This window comes from Otolemur garnettii, unplaced genomic scaffold, assembly GCF_000181295.1.
Source record: "Otolemur garnettii isolate 467f Iridium unplaced genomic scaffold, OtoGar3 scaffold00010, whole genome shotgun sequence".
Classification (NCBI taxonomy): Eukaryota; Metazoa; Chordata; class Mammalia; order Primates; family Galagidae; genus Otolemur; species Otolemur garnettii.
The window spans coordinates 14,061,387-14,083,502 of record NW_003852405.1 but is presented as its reverse complement, the minus strand read 5'-3'; the positions used below and the strand labels follow the sequence as shown (position 1 = coordinate 14,083,502).

At 41.0% G+C, this 22,116-nt stretch overlaps 1 protein-coding gene across 3 annotated transcripts; it reads left to right on the top strand.

Annotated features, from left to right (window-relative positions):
* Nucleotides 1–1,821: 1,821 nt before the first annotated feature.
* Nucleotides 1,822–14,088, top strand: RWDD3 (RWD domain containing 3). 3 transcript variants are annotated; one of them, XM_003784133.3, is made up of 4 exons: nucleotides 1,822–1,966; nucleotides 10,760–11,247; nucleotides 13,395–13,510; nucleotides 13,609–14,088. In XM_003784133.3, exons 1-4 carry the CDS (start codon nucleotides 1,882–1,884, stop codon nucleotides 13,721–13,723), a joined length of 804 nt encoding a protein of 267 aa, XP_003784181.1. In that variant the 5' UTR covers nucleotides 1,822–1,881; the 3' UTR covers nucleotides 13,724–14,088. The 3 variants fall into 3 exon arrangements, with proteins under 3 accessions (XP_003784181.1, XP_012657110.1, XP_023365696.1); XM_023509928.1 differs by lacking the exon at nucleotides 1,822–1,966 and adding an exon at nucleotides 1,982–2,061; XM_012801656.2 differs by lacking the exon at nucleotides 13,609–14,088 and having other exon boundaries at nucleotides 10,760–11,200; nucleotides 13,395–13,471.
* Nucleotides 14,089–22,116: the final 8,028 nt, after the last annotated feature.

The following is a 22,116-nucleotide window of genomic DNA, read 5'->3' as shown; positions in this document are numbered from 1 at the left end:
ACATGAAGTATGAAAAGCAGGTTAAGAAATCAACAGAGAGAGGCAAAGCAAAGAAGAAACCTATTGACAAGAAAATTTTAAATAATAGATTGATGTGCTCTGAAGTCAATTTCCTGGACCTCTTGCTGATAGCAGGCTTCAACAACTGTCTCCTAATAGTTCTGCAGCTATAAACTTGCTGTTCCTATTATTTAACTCAAATGACATTACATTTGAAAAAAAAATAAAAATAGGATAAAAACTATTGGATTATTTTGTAGATTATCTTTAATAAATCAAATAGTAACGTTGGACTGCAGACTAGAATCAAATACTGGTATTTTAAATTAAAAATTTATTATTTTCTCGCCCATCTCTTTAGCAGTTAATTATGAGCCTACTGAACTGCTTGAACGTCTGCTATTTTGGAAATAACTCAAAAGAGTTTTTTTTTTTTAAAACCAGTTGGCTACCTCAGAGATAACTACGAGTTTAAGTAAACCCCTTTGGTTCCAATTACGTGCACAGCAGTGCTCCTAATTTCTTGGGGTCACTGAAATGCCATGGCATCCTCTGGAAAGCATTTCCCCGTTCAGTCCATCCTGTTAGGTTTCTTTTCTATTTGGAAGCCAGTATCTTTTCCTTTTTCAAATCCTCCATTTTGGGGGCAAACGTGGAAATGATACTGGTAACATGGATTCATTGTCTTAAAATCAGACAACTTTGTTCTTCTGCAGGTCAATGACAGAAGTCACTGTGTAGCCACCTAAATTCTCCTATTTATCTTGTGTAATATTATTTTTGATACAAACAGAAGTTGCGGACTTCCTTAAGCAAGATCGGCTGCTTTGGGGGGCTGCCAAAATTTAAATTCTTTACTTGAAAATCAAAAGGACAAAGACGCTGAGAGACAGAACTGCTACAGAGGCGCATTGTAATCTTGTTCACGAAAACCAAAGCCCAGAAAGAACAGATTGCTAATTCTGTTATCCAACTGGTATGGCTTACATTTTTAAATGTAGGAGCTGGATTCAAAGAAGATAATTTCATTATTACGCTCAAGCGTCACAGGGGTAAGACACTCAGTGTATTGTAGGCACTGAATGTCACAAGATGAGAACACTGAACAGCCGGAGTTTGCCCGTGTTCACTCTCGTATCATACTCTTCCCACGGCGGCCCAGTTCCACCGGTCCTGTGAAAAGGGGGCAAATGGGAGCGTTATGACCTTGCTCCCAGGACTTTGGCACCACAGTCCCTCCCCAGGGCCATCCCTTTCAAGATCCCAAGGCGGCCAAGGCTGGCAGGTCCGATCCTTCCCTTTGCACCTGTTTTCGTCTTGGAGGCTGTTCCTAACCCGGGACTTGCTAACAGAGGGCGGAGGATTTCGTCAGTTTTATAACACTTAGTTCAAACCTAAGCCAGGCACGGTTCACCTTGTATTCTGATCTCCTTCCTATTTGTCTTTTTTTTTTTTTTTTTCTTACTAACTGCCAAGTTCCTACCGCCCTGTTTATCTTCACTCCCACAGCCCAAGGCCAAATCCGGCAGGAATGGCGAGTGTTCAAAACGTGGGGCAAAAGTTGTAGGATTTCAGGCTTTGCTGGGAGGCCTCTTTCCGCTCAGGAAAGCCGCGGGGGAGCTGGGCTGTCGTCTTAGATAGAGACCCAGGCGCTAGACCTCCATCCCGCCTGGGAGTGGAATCCCAAACTCCAGCGCTGAACCCCAAGCCTGGAGCAAAAGAGGAGGAGCTTCTGGGCGGGACTTCTGAGGGCCCCGCCCCGCCCCGCCCCGCCGCGTCGGCGCGCGGCGCCCCCCGGTGGCCGTCAGGCCGCGTTGCTCCCGGCCGGGGAAGGCGTTGGCGGCGGAAGGGGAAGCGCGGAGCCCGCGGGGCCGAGCGGCCATGGCGGAGCCGGTGCGGGAAGAGCTCTCGGCCCTGGCCGCGATTTTCTGCGGGCCCCGCGAGTGGGAGCTGCTGAGCCGCTCAGGTGACTACCCCACGAGGGAGCCAGTGACGCGGCGCCCATGTTCTCTCCGCCGCGCCCTCTGCCCCCCACCCCCGGAAGCCTCGGTTGGGGACCTGGTTAGTGAAACGATGGAATGATTCTCATCGGGGACTGGAGTTCTGTCGCAGGAGGCGCAAGCGTGGGGCGACCCCCTGAAACGTGAAGGGCGTGGTGCGGCCCACGCCAGGCTGGATTCCGGGCCCAGCGTCCCTTCCCGAACGCGCTCTCCACGTCCTGGCTAGCCATGCACTTGCCCTCCAGCTGTCACCTTAAAACCTGGTTTATGCTGACACCCCCCCCTTGAAATCCAGCTTCCCCCAGTTGTTTTATATCCTTTATAAGCACTTTGCATTAGGCCCCTGAGAGCACTCACCATAGTTTTAACTCTCCTTGGGTATTTGGTCGTCTGAAGTTGCACAAGGGCAGGTACCACGTGTGTTTTGTAATCAGAAAACTCCCACCGCCCCTAACTGTGCCAGCCAGGCACACGATAGTGTTCGCTGAATGAGCTTTTGACTTCGTCCAGTGCTCAACCCTTGCCTTATTTGAGTTCTTTTTCCAAGTTGAATGCTTTTTCTCATACTTTTTTTTTTTTTAACAAGCTCTTAGGGACGCATTAATCATTCAGCCCTTTTTTGTTGAATATCTGCTCTGTGCAAACATTGACAGTTTCTTTCCAAGGCACCGCCCATGTCCTCTAGGAGCTTACAGTCAGAAGAGGATTTTTTGCCTATTTTTTGATAATAGCTAAAATTTATTCTGTCCCTGCCTGTGACTTTTATTAAGTAACAAACAAAACTGCCACTTCTAAGAAAGTGTAATGATGTGCAGATAATTCTCCATTTACCTTAATTTTTAAATACATTGCTCTCTTTTGGGGGGGTCTCTTGGGATTTATCCTTGTAATGTTAGGTTGTAACCAGTATTAAAATTGTCTTTCTGACATTAATTGGTTGACCTTTAAAAATGTAGTCTAACATGGGCTGGAAGTTAGGAGAAAATCATCTAGGATTAAGCTAGCTTCATGGTATCCCTGCGATGTGTTACCCATAGACTGGAAGTTGGCTCATTTTCACTTACTCTTGCATTCACCTGTCTACTGGCATTTGGTGAGCACTCCGAACCCATAAATGTAACGGAGCTGCTTTCTTTTTCGTGCCTGGTGCCTTGCCTGTCTTATGTCTTTTTGAAACAGTTGCTTAAAATCCCTATTAAGGGATTGACTCACTTTCACTGCTTTTTGTCACCCTTTCTCTGATTGGATAGTGTTCTTAATTCCCATCTCCCTGTCTCCTCTGCTGTCTTTATTGATAATTACTGCTGCCTGAGGCAGCTATTTGAAGAGATCATCAGTTTTCTTAAATTCATTTATTATGGCTCAGTTGGGAATATCCTGGGAAAATGAATCTGCGATTTCCTATCACACCTTAAAGAGATAGTAATAGTTTGGGTCATGAGTACACAGTTGAGCATAAAACACTGCTGACAGGTCAGAGAAAGCCCAAACAAGTAAGTGTGGAAACAAAGACAACAGTTTCTTAATATTGAGAACACTGTGGACTCTTTATCTGCTGTTAAATTGAGCATGACTTTCAAGCCATGCCTCCTAATTAATTTAATTCAGTGTTCTGGCATCAATAAGTAATTGAATTATAAAAGAATTCAGGGTAACAACTTAGGACATTTTGTTGCTGAAAGGTTCATTGCTGAGTAGAACAGTTCAGTGATTGAAATAGGGATGTTTGATGTTTACAATTGAGCATTAAGGATAAGGTAAGGATTTCTTTAACAGAAAACATGCAGCAGGCTGTTGGCTGCCTCTCACTGTCAGTATGGTTTGGAGGATATAAGCTTGAATATTCTACACACCATCAATTTCTTCCTGGCTTCTGCAAAATAAAGTTTCTCCTTGTTGCCATTGGAATCAGGAGAACATTGCCGAGGGATTACACTTTTGGTCACAAGATAACCCAGAAAGGCTCAGGCTGCTAATCCAAGGGTCAAATATTAGGGCCACGAGATCATAGAGGCTGGAAAACAAACAAACAGGTTGAAGAGGCTGAATAATTGGATTCAGTTTAGCTGTATTAATTTAATCAAAATTTCAGGGAATTTATCTACATTTCGGCCAGTGGTTATAGTAAATAGGAGGTATCAGGTGTAACCATCTCCTAGGGACACAAATTATTATATGTAAACCAGCCCCTATACTCCTGTCTATGAGGGATGGCTGTGGGTAGATCAAGTCAAGAAGGTTCTGTCCCTTGCCAGGCCAGGTGGCAGATTTAGTGGGGTTACTTACCATGTAACAGACTTAGAATGCAGCTTGCTCTGTGAGGGATACACAGAGATGATCACTGACTTCAGACTGGTTAAATAACCACCAGGTTCCAGAGTGTATGAACCTTTGCACTGCATCATGTTCCTTAATAGAGATGTGGCTGCTGTATCAAGAAAACAGTTCTGCAGAGCAAGGAAACCCTGGTCCAGAAAGAGTAATAATGAGCACCTAGAGAAACAACATGGTATAATCCAGCTTAGGTTCTGAACACTTCTAAAGAGGAGTGCGTGTGTGTGTGTGTGTGTACATTTATGAGGTGTGTGAGGGTAGCGTTATGTATCTTCATTTTCCTGGTGGGGAAATTGAGAGTCACAGAGATAAGATTGCTATAGTTAGCGCTCATTATACATAGACAGGGGTTGCATTTCAGGAAATCGTCTCACAGATCAAAAACCAGTGAAATGGGAGATGTGTAAAGCCCAGTGTCAGGTAATATGTTTGCACGGTAGTTTCAGGGTGAATTTTTCTATGTTATTAACGCTCATGTTCCAATTAGGTTGGGCCCTCTTGAAAAAGGAATCATGACTGTCACACTTTAACCCCTCTAATCTGCTCAGCTCTGTCAACTCTTTGTCAGGACTGAGCTCACCCCTGTGAAACCAATTTAACCTTGAACTTCACTCCTGTAGGATGACATTGCCACTTTTAGCTTCCTTTACTTTTAGTTTTTTTTTTTTTTCTTTCGTAATTGCTCTGAAACATATGTCAAAATCCAGCTGACCCCTACGACAAGGGCTGTGTATGTGCACTTGTGACCTGCCTGGGAGCAAGAGTTTCCTCTTGTGACATCAAGTATGAAGTTGTTGGAGGCTTCTTAGTGGTTTTCTGCAAAGTCTTACATTGAGGATATATGCCAAAAAAAAAAAAAAAAAAAAAATTAAGTGATGAATCTTGAAGACCACATTCTCTTAAATGTTACCCTTTCAGGGTCTTTCGTTATTAAACCACATTTTTGAGTTTCTTTTGTGTGTTTGTAGACTGCAAAGATGAGTGAAACTTAAAAATAGCATTCACGTGGCATTTGGGTTCAGTTCAGTTTCTGTAGTTTGAATTTCTGTTGTCTGGAGCGTGGTGAGGAACATAATTTCTTTCATGCGTTTGTAAGGAAGTGTAAGATCGAAACCTATTTCAGTTTTGAAATGGATACAAATATCATAAGGCAAAATGATTTGTAAAAAACAAAGTTTGCATGAACTCCAGCTGAAGGGTAAGACCTACGTCTTTTTGTAGGGTCTTTAGGGTAGTTTGAAATAGCCTTGAAACTTAGGAAAATTTTAGTTTTCTGCGACAAGCGTAAGTTTTTTAGCGCTCAGATATTTATTGAGAATGATGAATTTGTGAATTAAGCTTATTAATTAGAGTATTCAGGGCATGTGGAGAGGTAGAGATTACCATTAGGTTTAGAGCACGATTTTTTTTTTCTTGTAATCACTCTGTTTTCTAAGCTGTTAATAACCTTAAAGCAGATAGGGGCAACTTTGCTTTCTTTTTATTATGGAAGAGAGAAAAAAATATCATAATACCAATGCATGTGTTACATGAAAAATTCTGAGACAAAAGGAGTCAGTTAATTGCTTGCACAAACTAAGGCAGCTGAGAAATGGCAGAGTAAGATACTTGGAGAGTTTCAGGGAGAAAATTAGTTTTTAAAAGAGTGTGTGATTTTATAGCCACATTAAATGTCAGCAGAATGGGGTATGTCATTTTGCTTTTCACTGGCTTATAAAGAGGACATCATTCTGTGTAACTTTAGTTTGCAGCTACAGCGTCTGTAGATGGGTGGGCAGAGGCGCTCACCAGAAAGACCAATTAGGAAGAATGCTCATTCTTGTAATTCTTAAAAGAATTAAAATAGCTTTTCTTCGGAATATCTATTACAACTGATAGTTTCACAGTCTTTTAAGACACAGGTCAGGATTTTACCCCATTGCTAATCTGTTTGTGACCAAGACCAGCAAATGACAGAGAGAAAAATGAAAGCTGATGAAGATTTACGTGGCCGGCTCAATGGACGTTTAAGGTTCTCCCTGTACTGTTTCTGTTATTTGGTTTGGGAAGGAAGGGGTGGGTGTTTATATGGCCAGCGTTGGAGATCACTGTGGATCTCAGGGTGTTTTCAAAGCTGTAAGAAAACCTCTTGTTGTAGTGGATACATTGTCTCTTTTGTGGTGAAATCTCCCTCTGCCCTCCCCTTATAAGGACACCTGTGATTACATGTAGGGCTCACTTGAGTAATCCAGGATAATCTCTCCATTCAGGATCCCTAAGTTAATTATGTCTGTGAAGGCTCTTTTACTATGTAAGAGAATATGCTCATATGTTCTGGGGAACAAGTTGTATATGTCTCTGGGTCCACTATTTAGCCTACAACAGGTACCAAGGAATTCTACACCTGTGAAATCCATGATTAAAAGTGATACCATAATCCTAAGAGCTATGTCACTGTAAAATTTAAAAACTTTTTGTAAGCTCTTTCTTTGGTTGTTTAAAAAAAAGTTGAGATATTTTCGTGGTAGAGAAAATGGTTAATTTAGCTTAACCACAATAATTCTGGGTATGAAAATACCATAAAATAAGTTCAAAGTACCGTGGAAGTCCTACGGGCAGACTTCAGAGAGAGATGCCCTGGGGACCGAAAAAATTCTAGTAGACACAAAGTTCAGGGCCTTCGTGAAAGACAGGAAAGTAGGAGCAAGGCCCAGACATAGGAAACTAGAGATGTAGGGAGAACATGGTGTAAACGGGGTTGGTTGAGGCAGTTGAAGCCAGGAGCGAGGAGAGAGGCAGCTGGAGTGGTAAGCTGGCCCTCCGTGTTGGATGGAGAAATTTGTAATCTGGTTTGTCAGTGTAGGAGGATTGGGTGTAGGAAGAAAACTGCGATAGCAGACGCCAGAGAAAGGTCTGCAGTAAGAGGACGGTGCTGTGAAGGGAAGAGAGAAATCCTGGAGGACTCGTGGGGGGAGTTTGGCAATTGAATGTTATGAAGATTTCAGGCCTGGGTAACTGGAGCAAGAAGGTTGTTCGTGGTATTATGCTTTGCAGAATGCCTGTGCGTTTGGGGGTTGAGGAGAAGATGACAAAGCAGTGAAGGAATAAGCAGAGACGTAGCCACAGCCCCCGGACTATGCGGTGTCTGAGAGGTGAGGAGGAGAGAGAAGTTTGAGGAGATTGGTCCAGCAGGCTCAGAGGCTATGGAATAGCTCAGATGCAGGATAAAGGCCATTGAATGGGGCTGTATCAGGGGTCCCCAAACCATCCTCAGACTTAACGATTCACTCTAAGGACTTATAGGATTCAGGAAAGCTGTTATCTTCATGGTTGCAATTTTTTATGGCAAGTCGGATACAGATTGGAATCAGCAAAGAAGTAACGTGAGTGAAGTCCAGGCGACAAGGTTCTGGGTGTCCCCGTCAGTGGAGTCGCACAGTTGTGTTAAGTCTCTAAGCAATAATGTGGACAAGGCACAAGAAATGGTGACAACGTAGAAAGCTCACTTGCGCCTCGGCGTCCAGAACTTTGGTGGGGGTTGGTCATGTGGGCGTGTGGCACCTACATGACTGATTTCAGCTACTCAGGCTCCAGCTCCAAGTGCGAGAAGATTCACGATAAATTACAGTGTTAGCACAAACCATTCAATCAATGGGTACATTGTGACCCAAGGCTTTAGGCGTACCAGAAACTCCTTTAATACACAGAATATGACAAGGGCTCCGAGCTGGACTCTCAGGAGGGACCACCCTGAAGACTGGCTGATGGTGGGAATGTGCAGGGTTGGAGCCACCCAGGCCAGCTGAGTTACCTCTTTCCTGCACAGTGGCTGCAGCTGCAGGGACAGAAACGTAGGTCTGTAGCTGAAGGGAGCAAGTAGTGCTGGATTTGTATTTGTATTTTTTACTTCAATTTTTTATTTATTTGAAGCAAGAAGATAAATATTTTGTTAGTGGAGGAGAGGAAACATGGAGGGATAGAAAATGCAAGCAGGAGACCAGTGATAACGGTGGGGACAATGTCTCAGAGATGGTGGCGCTTCCTGTGGAAGGGAGGAAGTCACTTCTCAGATGAGCAAGATGGTGAAAAGATGCGTGTGTTGTCGGGTGGCCAAGCAGTTCTCAGAAGCAGCCGCGGCAACTGTGGCTTCTAAACAGTTTAATCTCACTGCGGGACAGGTGGCAGGGGCTTCACACTTGCCCTGATTCTCCCCGTCCCTTTGTCCTGCGGGGCGATGTGGAGGTGGGCCCAGGTGGATTCTGTGCACACAGTAGATCTTAGTCACAGGTGAGGAGCACTGAGCTTAGGATCCCTCTGATCTTATGAGGAGCTGCTAGTGATCCTGCTCAACCTTTGTCCTGAAGAAATATGTTTCGTCACCCTGGTTAGGAAAAACATCTCCCGTTGGACATGGAGGGAGAAGCTCTCTAGCTCCTGAGGCTGTCTGCTACGCACATATCCTTGAACCAAGCTATCAAAGCCCTTTGCTAACTTTATATTATATTAATTTATATTTATATAAACTATATGTGTATATATTTATAAATAAAGAAATTTGTAAGGGTGGCTCCTGTGGCTCAAAGGAGTAGGGTGTTGGCCCCATATGCCAGAGGTGGTGGATTCAAACCCAGCCCTGGCCAAAAAAAACAAAAGAAAAAGAAATTTGTAGGTGTGGAAAAGAAGTTGAGGAAGATCAAGTGGGGTATGTCCACCCTTTCAAGTTCTGAAACAAGATTTCATCCATGCATCAAGATCTGTGTCTTACCCATCATTTTCCCTAGGAGATTAACTAGCACAGGGCCCTGAGCTTAGTAGGTGCTTGGTGAATGAATGAAAGACCTTTAAAAGTTATACCTCTTCCCTGAGAGACTATGTGGTCTCCCTAGGCGATTATTTGAGAGTTTATTAAGCCCGATAGCCATATGTTCTCTGCAGGTCTATTAACGCCCATGCTACATAGCAAAATATGCTGACCTAACAGTTAGGGAGCCTACTTTAACAAAATATTTTTCAAATAGTATAACTAACTGAATACAAGAAAAAGGGGTTTTGAGAAATGTGATGGATTTTAGAGGGTGTACTAGGTTAGGTTTGGAACTTTTCTTTATACAATACAATACTCATTTTACTTATGTAGTACAAATTTAAATTATATCCTTTTAATATGGTCCTCATAACGGTTCCTGCCTGTGTTTCCAGGTGGTGCCCTAAAATAGTAGTTCTTTGCTGCTAGTGCTGAAGAGTCTGTTAGAGGAAAACTCTGTGTAACAGCTGTGCGTGGTCCCGTGTGAATCAACGTCTGCAACAGTGGTTTTTATATACATGGAATCAGATGGCCAGGAAGCAATTTTAATGTTCTGTTAGGTTCTTTAAAATGGGAATTCATTCAGGTTTCTGTTGTTGAGGCTGTTGAGCAGCCATCCAGGTATGAAAATGAGAAAGATCCGACTCTGTCTCTTGTGCAGAAGAATAACGCAAGGGCTGTGTAGAAAGTGAGGAGGAGAGACAAGTTAGCTCCAGCGAGATTCCTTGGCACCCAGTTCTGTTCTACTGCACTCTTCTCAGCCGCCGCTTCTGCCCCCTCCGCAGAATGAATCAGCCTGACGTCTTATCAACTTTTTGAAAAGTGGGGTGAAGTGGTGTGGAACACATCAGAGGGGAGAAGCCGAGCAAATCTGAAGGAGAGCAGAGCGTTTCATCTTCCCCGCCCTGTGCTCTCCCCTTCCTTCTTAGGGAGCCAGAAGAAACTGAACTGACGGCTGCTCCATTTCAGTTCCTCTCGCTACCTTCATGTTACGCTGATAGTGATATAGTTGAAATAAGAGCAGTCCAGGCAGTTACCGTGTCACGTGCAGTCCTACAGCCACCTGGGCTTCCAGTGTTTACCTGGACTAGACTTACTGCAAAGTGACCTTCTGTGGATTGGGTAGCAAAAGTTAGGGAGGATGTCCACAAGCTGACAGCCCCAGCAATTCTGTTTCTCCTAACACAGAATCTCAGTTATAAGGGACAGACTCCTCTTTGCAGGTATTATAGATACCAAATTGGGTATGTAACTTTTTATTACGGATTTGCTATATCCACGACACTGTTTCTTTGAAAGTTCACAGGAGTTTATTACAGGTTGCTAGAATGATCAACTAAATCTAGAAACAAATGGCATGATGAAAAACCTTTCTGGTAATTTAATCAAAATGTGGTGATAGTAAGTATAAATGCCGCTTAAATCCTGGGTGCTGGTGTGAATGAGTACGTGAATATATGTGTACGGCTGAAGGAAATCTGTACATCGTGACTTTCTTCGTATTATATCTCTCTCCCCAAAATAACTCAGCATTTTCCGATGAAAAAGAAATCAACATTTGAAACATTTTTTTTTTAACTTGTTAGGGTTCCATTCAAATTGAATTCTGTTCAGCTAATGAATATTTTTGGATGCTTTCCAGAGACAGATGGGACCGTGTTCAGAATTCACACCAAAGCTGAAGGATTTTCAGATGTGGATATACCGTTAGAATTGGTGTTCCATTTGCCACTCAATTACCCTTTGTGTCTTCCTGGCATCTCCGTTAACTCCGAACACCTGACCAGGGCTCAGTGCGTGACTGTGAAAGAGAAGTTACTTGAGCAAGCGGGGCACCTTTTGTCAGGGCCTATGGTGCATGAGCTGGTTCTCTGGATTCAGCAGAATCTCGGGTCTGTCCTTACACAATCAGAAGCTGGACGCGGCAGTGAAAAGTGTGCTCTCCCAACAAGCACGACTGTGGAAGATGGATTGTGGATGACTCTTCTGTATTTAGATCACATGAGAGCAAAGACGAAATATGTCAAAACCGTGGAGAAGTGGGCTTCAGATTTAAGGCTGACAGGAAGACTGATGTTCCTGGGTAAAATAATCCTGATTTTACTACAAGGAGACAGAAGCAGCATTAAGGTGCCACCAAGTTAAATGTTGAATATGAATCTGGCTATTTTCTGCTTAACATGATTTGTCTTTAAATGTGTTTTATAACAATGGGATAGATTAATCATTGAGATGTTTCTGCTTTCACTATTACCACGTTAATGGATCTTCATTTTCTTTTTAAAGAATGTCTAACTCCTAATTACAACCACAAACTTGCAAAGCTGGAAGAATAAGTATCAGATGATATTTTAAAAATCATGCCATTTAATGAAAGTGACAGGTTATAAAAAAATTTTTCTGGTGCATAAGTGTTTGTTTCTGTAATTAAGCTATGAGCCTCAACTTTATAAATGTGCAATGTACCAAAAGTTTGTGCATATTAATATTCCTTTCCATAGTTAGGCGCAGCAAGGTGTATATTTGTGGGTAGTCTGCAAGATTTGTAACTTCTGGCAGTTAAAAATACGTTCTGACACTTTAATTTGGTATCTGTAATACCTGGAAAGAAGAGTTTGTCCCTTATAACTGAGATTTTGTGTTAGTAGAAGCAGAATCATTAGGGCTGTCAGCTTGTCACCTCCTACCTAACTTGTGCTTTCCACCTGACTTGTCTCAGCAGCTGCTTTCAAAATCATCATCTCCTTAAGATTTTTCAAGTTCTTATTCTCCAACTCATCTAACCTGTTCTATGAGGGACCAGATGAGGAACACTGCTTATTACATTTTAAATCTTAGGAGGCCTACAAACGAATGACTTAATAGCTTCTGTACTTTCAAATAAGATGGGTCAGGAATAATTATATCTAAATTTACTTAAAGCAAAGTTAGTATGAATAACCTATAATCTTAAAGATTTATGGAATAATGACCTAGTTTTTAATGATGAGCTCTTACTAAAAAACTACTTTGCCATTTGGTTAACCAGATCCGTGCTGGGTTATATTATGTAAATATAACAATAATTCAGATTTAATATATATCCTTGATTGAGGCCTGACCACGCAGCCTTGTATTTTAAGGTGACTCATAGTATATCTATAAAATTTGATCTTTTGGAGTAAAATACTAGCAGACAAAAATGAGTACAAATTTATTTTCTTGCTCTTATTTGCCCAAAAGGCTCAGATTTTTCTTTAATCCAGCTCAGGCTTATTAAGCTAAATGCAGATGTTTTATAATGTTATTCAGATTGAATCATCAATTAGTTAACAAGTATGTATTCATATGACTAGAACTCTGCTAATGTAGAGAAATTGTGCTTTTCTAATAGTTCTTGTTTTTTTAGCTGTCTCTAAAATGTCACTTTCCATAAATTTCTGTTAAAATTTTGTCAGGTTGTATATTAGGATTGAGAACATACAGGTACGTATTTATAGATGCTGCGAACTTGTAATGGTAAGAACTGTGTGCCTGATAACTTCATTTACCTGCTGAATTTGTGGTCACAGCAGTAGCGTGTGCTCTCTCGTGGGCTACAGCAGCCTGTACCAGGCGCCCCCTTAGGGTTTTGCATGTATCATCTCATGTAATCCTATAAACTCCCTATGAGGTAGATCTTGTCATGAGTCCCATTTTATGGAGGAGGTAAACTGAGGCTCAGAGGATTGAACAGCCAGCCCAAGGAGCAGAGATAATACAGTCTGCTCCAGATTAAAACTGAAGTAGTGTGGTTATAGCACTATTTGCTCTGCATTCACCAGTATGTTTCTTTTTCTTTTTCTTTTTTCTTTTTGAGACAGAGTCTCACTATGTCGCCCTTGGTAGAGTGCTGGGGTGTCACAGCTCACAGCAACCGCAAAATCTTGGACTTAAGTGATTCTCTTGCCTCAGCCTCCCAAGCAGATGGGACTACAGGCCCCCACCACAATGCCGGCTATTTTTTGGTTGTAGTTGTCCTTGTTGTTTGGCAGACCGGGGCTGGTTTTGAACCCGCCATACGCCAACTCTGGTGTATGTGGCTGGTGCCCTAGCCGCTGAGCTACAGGCGGCAAGCCATTCCCCAGTATGGTATTCTGCTGATGTAGAAACACTGTGTAACTTTCTCAACTGCTTGATTCAGACAGTGCTCTATAAGCATGAAAAGAAGCCTGTGGTTTTATAGCTCCTTTACAACTAAGGTTTAAAATTAAGGTTTAGAGTAAGATATGTATATAACGTTCTGGTTTATCACTTAGGAGTACCTGGTTCTTCAGAAAACCTCCAAAGTAGATGTGGACTCAAGTGGAAAGAAATGCAAAGAAAAAATGATTAGTGTACTGTTGGAAACAAAACTACAGCCGGAACATAAAAGGTATAATTTAGTAGCGGTGCAGATAGAAAAGCAACTGAATCGATAATTATACTCTGACAAATCTGAGCATATTCACGAGTTTCTCTCCTATCATGCAGGTTTTTGGCATTTGAAGTCAAAGAGTATTCAGCGTTGGATGAATTACAAAAGGAATTTGAAGCTGCAGGACTTAAGAAGCTCTTCTCTGAATTTGTAGTTGGCCTGGTGAAATGAAATGGAAGACAAGAATCTTTTAGTAAAATAGCCGTGTTTTTCGTTGTTTTTACTTTGGCTTTTGGGAGCAGCTGATTGAAGTCGTCACAAGGGAGCAATTTTAAAAGTTTCTCTGAAGCAAAATGATAGACATCATCTTAACTTCAGGAGCAAAGCTGGTTCTGGTTTACAGAGCAGTAAACATTAAAGCACCTCATGTGTGTTTGCCAGGAAAGACGAGGTTCAAGGGATGAAACATCATTGAAAAGATAAATTATAAAACCGTGAAGGTAAATGAGCGAATACTGACAATACTTACTACTTTATTACTCTATACTTTTATAGAGAGAATTTGTTGGGAGCTATGTAATTTTCTGGCTAATTTTCTTGTAAATAAATGATTTCTTAAAAAAGATTTGTTTTCATGTTTACTTATCTCGTGTTTACGTTTTTAGCATTTCGTCACCCTTTCCCCCCATTCGGCTTCTTATGGCTAATGTTTTAAGTTGGCTGTACAGAAAAATAGAACGCTGATTGTGTGTGCGTGCGGAATAGCATAAGTTGTGAGTTTAAATACAAAAGGAAAACAGTGCTGCAGGACCTGACTGTCAGTTGCTTTCTGTGGGGTCTTGGATATCATGGTCCATGACAGCTGTAGAACTAGAGAGTCCACTTAAAATTCTTACTTGAAAAGTTTACTCTCTGGTTTTACAAGGGGAGAAATGTTCACACAGAATGAACTTGGCTTGCTGGATAGAGGAAATTTTATAAGGACATGATTTTTAAAATTTCTTATAAAATCTATTAAAGCATGATAAGATATATTTTTCATGAGCTAAGGAGAGAAGAAGCCATATTAAAATTTATAACAGAAATTTAAGTAGGCATTTGTGTCTGAGAAAGGATGTTTGTGTGCGGGAAGCCACCTGGGCTGCGAAGTAAGGGGCTGAGCCATGGCAGAAAGGCCAGTGACTCCCTCTCACTGCCACCTGTGAAGGACGGTGCTGCCACAACAGTGTTACAACTAGTGGAGGAGAGAAGTGAGGGGAACCTCGTGGCAGGCTTTGTGGTGTTTTTCTAATCTCATTCTCATTTGCAGGCATGCTTTTAATTCTATACCTACCTTTTGATTATTTATGGGGTTCTATCAAGAAGAGGGGATTTTCCGTTTTTATTTTTAACCTCATTGTAGGGTGTCTACAACTTTTTGCTGGAGAACTGGTAAGTGTGGTTGGATCGTCATATGGGAAGAGCCCCCAAGGCAAGGAGAAGCCATCCTACTGGCACGCAAAACTGAGAAAATACGCTTGAAAAGTGTGGGCTCGTCATTTGATTTACTGTAGTTTCAGTGAAAATTAAAAAATGAAAAGAATAAGAGTGAGACTATTGTCCATATGATTGAGCAAGTTTGAGGAGGATCATAATGCAATCCCATTAAGTTATCACCATCAAGGGTCAGTAGCCATCATAGAAGGCTGGGTTAAAAAACAAACAAGAAAAGAAGGATGTTTTCATTTTATCACAAGAGAACTTCTAGACCTCCATTTGACCAGGACTTTGCTTTGCAAAAAATGTTTTCCTACTCAGGCTTTATAGGACGCTTTTAAACTTTCATCTTCACATTTGACCCTGTCCCTAAATAAAGCTTGAATCATGTCAAAGTGAGTGTTATCTGTAATGACTTTCTCCAACTTCATTATTTTTCTGTCTGCTAAAATTATGTAAAACTAGGTATTGGTTATTTGTACTTTCTTAGACATTTATATCTGTCTCTCACAAATATATACACTTCAGAATGGAAAGCTAAACCTTGATAGTGTTAGCGATTTATATAAATGCAGTTTGATCTCTGGATAAAAGGAAATTTAAAATTGTGTACTAAAAATGTATGCATCTCTTTGGTATTTTTTTAAATTTTAGCCTTAGAGGAAGAGAATCTTAATTGTTTCCATTGATATTTTTACCTCAAACTCTATTGCTTTTTTTTTTCTTTCCAGCTTGAGATGCTTATGAAAAGATAATTAGGACTTCCCTGCTTTGGTGGTGTTACACAGACTAGCTTCTCACCAAAGAAAACTAAAAACAAACACAAAACACATTCTATTAAAAGTATCAAAGCTGAGAAGATAGTGAGCTTTGCTGTGCTAACCCTGGAAAGGCAGAGGAATCCATAGAAGTTAGCCCAGTAGGTCTAATCTCCAGAATATTAATAAGAAATAGACAACAGAAAAATGGGCACAAGAACAGGTATTTCACAACCGAGAAGATGCAAATCACTAAAAACCATATGTAATAACGCTCAACTTCATTAGTACGTAGGGGAAATGCATATTAAAACTGCAATTAGTGACCCACTAGAATAACTCAAATTTGTTTTTTTTTTTTTTTTTTTTTTTGAGACAGAGCCTCAAGCTGTCCCCCTGGGTAGAGTGCCATGGCATCACGCTCACAGCAACCTCCAACTCCTGGGCTCAAGCGAGTCTCTTGCCTCAGCCTCCCAAGTAGCTGGGACCACAGGCGCCCGCCACAACACCCGGCTATTTTTTGGTTGCAGCCATCGTTGTTTGGCGGGTCCGGGCTGGGGATTCGAACCCGCCACCTTAGGTGTACGTGGCTGGCGCCTTAGCCGGTTGAGCTATAGGCGCCGAGCCAATAACTCAAATTTGAAAGATGGACAGTAGCAGGAGTTGGCAAAGAAGTGGAGCAGTGGGAATACTAATACCCCATGGTGGGGTACACATTGACTCAGCTACTTTGAGCAAACAGTTTGCCATTGTCTGGAATAATTGAGGTTCCATACCCTATAACCCAGCAATTCTGCTTCCAGGTATCTACCTTACAAAAATGTGTGCATATATGTAGAAGTTACATGTAAACATAATGCTTATAACAACGTAATTTTTAAGTTAATTTTTTTTTATTTTTTTGCAATTTTGGCCAGGGCCGGGCTTGAACCCACCACGTCCAGTATATGGGGCCAGCGCCCTACTCCTTGAGCCACAGGGGCCGCCCAACAACATAATTTTTAACAGTCCAAATGGAACAACCCCAAACATCCATTAGCATAATATGGACAAGCAAATTGTGGTATATTTATACAACGGAATACTATTATGTACTATAAATGAATGAATTACAGCCACATAGAGCAGCACAGATTAGTCTTTTAAAAAATCAATATTGAACCAAGTGAAGTAAACAAGTTGTTATAATAAAAGTTAGGATGGCAGTTACTTCTAGGGAGCAGGGATGGCCTTGTGGTTAGGAAGAGGCAGGATGGGTTTTGTGGGAGATGGCCACCTCCTATTTTCTGACCAGGGTGCTGGTTTCTCAGGTGTGTTCTTTATAATAATTCATTAATCTGTACAGCACTTTAATATACATTGCTGTATTTCTTTGCTCATAAAAGTAGACGCGACTTAAAGCCAGAGTTACTACAATATTTCTGGAAAATAATATTGAAGATAATTCCGAAACCTTGGTAATTAATAGCAATCTCTCAATCCCGAACTTTGACTCAGCTACAGACAGAATTGTAAGGTAGATGCTGCAGGTAAGCTATTTTTTTTAAGTAGGGTGGTTGGGGGAAATTTTCTCTAAGGAGCTGCTATTTGAAGCAATGCCTAATGAAAAGGGACTAACCACAGGAAGGTGAGCAGGGGTGGATGAAGACAGTTTGGTTTAAACTTGGTGGGGTTGCACAGGATCAGTTACTGGTTTTTCATCTAGGGATAGTTTTGGTAAGTCATGGGCTAAGTAGTTTTTGCCATGTTTGTATGCATTGTTCACACACACACACACACACACACTTACATACAAGTCCCCTGTACACTTGTTACTCCAGGCGCAGGGCTCACAGCCTGGCATCGACTATTGCTGGAAATACAGTATCTCCTGTGTTATCTCAGCCCCACCAGATTAGAATCTGCAATTCAACACGGTTCCCAGGTGGTTCCCAGTGTGCACATTAAAGTTTGAAGCACTGCCCTATAATACTGTGTTCCTAAAAACATGTGAGGAGATTGAATGTGAAAAGCTGGACAGTAGACTTATGTGTAAGGGGCATGCCCGTTCCAGAAAGCTAAACATATCATGAAATTCCTGATTACCCTGTGCCTATCAGACAATATTTGATCATATGATTTCAGCATTTTTTACATAGTTTTAATTTTGTTCTTTGTTTCATAACTGAACACTGAAGTAAATAAAGATTAATGATTGTGTGACAGAAGTCACATGAACACCTTTCTTTGCCTGCTAAATGGTCTCCATCTTATCTCAGTTACACTCAACTTTATGAGGACCTTGGCTTGTTACCACCATTTTGAGCCTTTAATTTTCTGTTTTCCACTGATTTTTATGCAAAAGGGAAAATATAATAATTGTACAAATCCAGCTATGTAAGATGAAGATGCTCTTGGGATTTGAGAATTACATGTGCTAGCCCTGTCAGTTGATGCACAAAAGTCTGAATCTGATAAATGAAAGCAATTTTTAAGGTTTTGCCACACTAAATTGCGAAGGGCAGGAAAATGAATTTAAAGTCAAAAAGGATTTAAAATGGGGGCAATCGCTCCATATTATGAAAAACAAAATTGTGTAAAGTTTGCAAAACCGCCCATGATGCATACAAATTACCAAGAGGGAAAAAAAGTTGGAGGATGAAATCTTCACTCACGGTCAGTTTGGCATTTAAGCTAACTCAATGCCCCAATCAGTTTGCTGGCCACCATTTGTTTTTTTGACCAGATTACTTTATTTTCAAATAACCTGCATCATAGGCTTCCATTTCTTCAGCTCACTTAAAGTTATGTTCTTTTATTCCTTCCATCCTTTTTGTATTAGGGTTCTCTGGAGAAATGGAGCCAAGATACAAACGTGTGTGTGTGTGTGTGTGTGTGTGTGTATGTGTGCGTGTATGTGTGTGTGTGTTGTCAGGCTGAATACCCAGGGAGACGTAAATGTTGTAATTGAGATCTGAAGGCCCTTGTTGGCTTAAGTCTCCCCTTGCTGGGGGTTGGGCAGCCTCTTGTTCTATTCAGACCTTTGACTGAGGCTCACCTGCATTGCCATATTGAGAGTAGGTTGCTTCACTTAAAGTCCACAATTTAATTATAAATCTCATCCAAAATATTGTTATAGAAACATCCAGAATAGTGTTTGACCAAGTATTTGGACTATCCAGTTGCCACATAAAAATAACCCTCCCACCTTTCAAGAAATACCCTGTCAGGAGCTTTGCTTTTAGAGGAGAGGAATGTGGCTCTCAGTTCATATCTGCCTAACTCATGTCTTTACTGCTATGGCACATTATACGCTGGCATGAATCTGTAGTAGCGCTGCTAAGAAGGATAGTTCACAAAAGAAGTTAACAACTTGACAAACTGCAGTTTACTTTGGCTTGAACGGCTCCTCTTGAGTCAGAACTGGTCATAGTTACAGATTCCACACAAAGTCACATTTCTGCTAGCCTGGAAGTATAAAAAATGTGAACTCGAGGACATGTATTGATTTTTTTTTTAAAAAGTGAACTCATGTGCTTTGGGGTATCTTTCCGAAGGTCTAAAGCTGCGTTTGCTCAGTTCATTGTTGGCATGACTTCCTGAAACAGTTATTGGAGGGGGGAGATTCAGGAATTTTGCTCTTTTCTTTGTGAACCCCCATCTGGTGCATTCCTGATGTGTCTGGAAAGCCTGCTCCTCCGTCACCAAGGCATGTTTAACCTCTGGGAATCTTCAGCAGTAGACCTTTCCGTGCAACTAAGAAAGCTGAGCTGCTAAGTGCTAGTGATCAACAAAAATTCCACACATGAATTTCTTCATTATTTGGGAAATCCATCCATTTCTACAGTTCTCAATACCCCACTGTGTCACTGAGTCTCAGATTTACACCTCAGGTGCTGACCTCTCTCCCATTTCTAACTCTCTGCTTCACACTACAACCTGGATCTGCCAACACCTTAAATCCATCATGATTAGACCAACCCATTAATGATCGCATTTTTAGTGTTGTTAATAGTATTGAAATTACCACTAAGCTACTGGATTAACCTTGGATTTTTCTTTGGCTTCTTCCTCTCTTCCAGCGAGCTGCCAAGTCTGCTTCCCAGTCATTCTCACGTTCCCTCATCTTTTCTGTTCTAATGGAAAAGATTCACTGTATGTAAGATTCTTATTTTTTTCTGGCCACAGAACTATTTCCACCCTGCCCCTCTGCCTCTGGTTTCCCCTTTTATCCCATCCAATACATGACTACAGCTGATAATTCCTCATCTAAACCTCTTAGGGTTAGATGTGTTTTGCGATGCTGGTTTTTCTATCTAATTTTTTCAGTTTTAGAGAGGTAATACAGGTTAAATATAGTTATAACATCTGCCCAGTGGGGCCAGGGAAATACCCTGTAATCAAACACTTCTACAGTGAAATGCATGCATATTCATACTAAGATGAAGAGTATAAATGGTCTCACATTGATTCATCAATTGAACTGATGCCAAAGGAATTCAGATCAGATTTGTTTGCCTCTAAATAAATGACCAGGAGATTAAGTCCCATGTTTTTGGTTTTTAGAACTTTTGGATTTTGAAATCATGGATTGGGAAGTTGGGAAAATAGGCCTGGACTCGATAAATCTTCAAGTAATCATATCACTCCTATTTTCTACTGAATTCTGTAAGGGTTAACAGAAATATTAAACTACATCGTAAGAGGAAGTGCTAGGCTAATTCAACCCCCATGTGAAAAGGCTGGATAAAGAGACCAGTGCTGGTAAGAAAACCGGATAGAAGTAGCTACATTGTATAAGACACGCAGAGCACAGCGCAGGGCCCCTCCCGTCAGAACAGCATAACCCCTCCGCCCTCCCCTCACATTTTAAACCTATCATAGGCCAAAGACTACATTCCTAGCCTTATATAGATTCAGCTTCATGAAGTAACCACGCCTCCTCAACTAACCCTATATAAGATTGTAGCGATCCCTAATAAACAGCTTCGGCTCAGCCTTCTCCCTATACTGTATGAGTGGTTGTGTGATTGTGTCCACCCTTTCCTTCTCCCTCTCATACGCAGATCACGAACTCCCCGACACCGCCCGCTGGTCAGGTAGTGTCAGAATTCATTATAAACTCTTCACTCTAGTACTTTCAAAAGTCTTCTCAATTTGACCCAAATTATTATTTTCTGGTTTTATCTTCCCCTCACTCTCCACATAGCCTGTTTGCCTCAGCCAAATTGGATAGCTATGGCCTATTGCACCCTCTTTTTTATGTATACTCATGTTCGTTTTTGAAATGATGCTCCTTCTTGTCCACTCTTCTGATGTGTTAATATCTTTTCTATATTTCCAGGCCCTTTTCCTCTATGAGCTGTTTGATCCCCATTTTGACATCAGTAATGTTTTCTGGTCTGAAATCTTGTAGCAAGCTTCAGTTTCACCAGATGTACAATTAGAACGATGTATCACTTTCTCCGACTTCTCATTAGATTAATAATGTACAACTGCACTGAACATAGTGTCTGACACATAGTGGGAACTCAATTGGCATCAGTTCTTCATCTTTCCTTTTCTCCTCCTTCCTTCTCCTTTCCTTGCTATAGTTTGAAGTGTACTTTGTTTTTCTTCTTGTATTGGAAGTTTTTGAGGTGAGAATCTTGCTTACTGAGTTACGTAAAATGAATACAAATGTCACAGGGGGAAACTTTGATTCCTCCTCTGGATTTTGGAAAAGACACTAGTTGTGTACATAGGAAGGTACGAAAAACTCAAACAAACTTAGGATCCCAAGTGTGAGTTAAGTTTGTAAAATTTCCATCAGTAATATTCTAACTGCTAAAAATCATGCAGTATGACCTCCCAAATACTTCCTCCAGTTCAAATATTCTCTGTACTATTATTCCTTTCTTCCTAGTAGGGGGACAGAATGGTTGTTTTTTTCAAGGTAAGACCTTTCATCTATACACTTTATTCCATCCTCTGTCTTCTATGGGATTTTATAAGATTAACTATCTCTTGCATTTTTAATCTTGAATAATGAAAATGCTCAAATCTTCCCTTTAATAAATAGCATCCTCATGTAACCTTGATTCCCACTTACTTTGTTTTGCTCATTGAATTGAAATCTATTATATTATTAGTAATCACTCCCATACCTCCTTACAAGATTGTTTGTGTTATAAAATAGAATACTCATAAAAAAAACGAACAAAATATAGTCATACAGCTTAAGAAATTCTTTTCTTTAAAAAAAATTTTTTTTTTAATTTTTGTTTTCAATTTCTGCTGGCTTTCACTTTATCTTAGTTTGAAGGTTTTTTTTTTAAGTTTTTTTTTTTTTTTTTTTACTTCTTCCTCCTGTAGTGATTCTCTTGCTCCCCATGTAGCTGGGATTCCAGACGCTAGCCACAACGTCCGGCT

Excerpts from the sequence above, each read along its gene's own strand:
- RWDD3 (XM_003784133.3), top strand. The coding sequence starts at position 1,882 with ATGGCGGAGCCGGTGCGGGAAGAGCTCTCGGCCCTGGCCGCGATTTTC. Across the intron at positions 11,248-13,394 it reads GAGACAGAAGCAGCATTAAG|GAGTACCTGGTTCTTCAGAA; the intron begins GTGCCACCAAGT and ends TTTATCACTTAG. Across the intron at positions 13,511-13,608 it reads CTACAGCCGGAACATAAAAG|GTTTTTGGCATTTGAAGTCA; the intron begins GTATAATTTAGT and ends CCTATCATGCAG.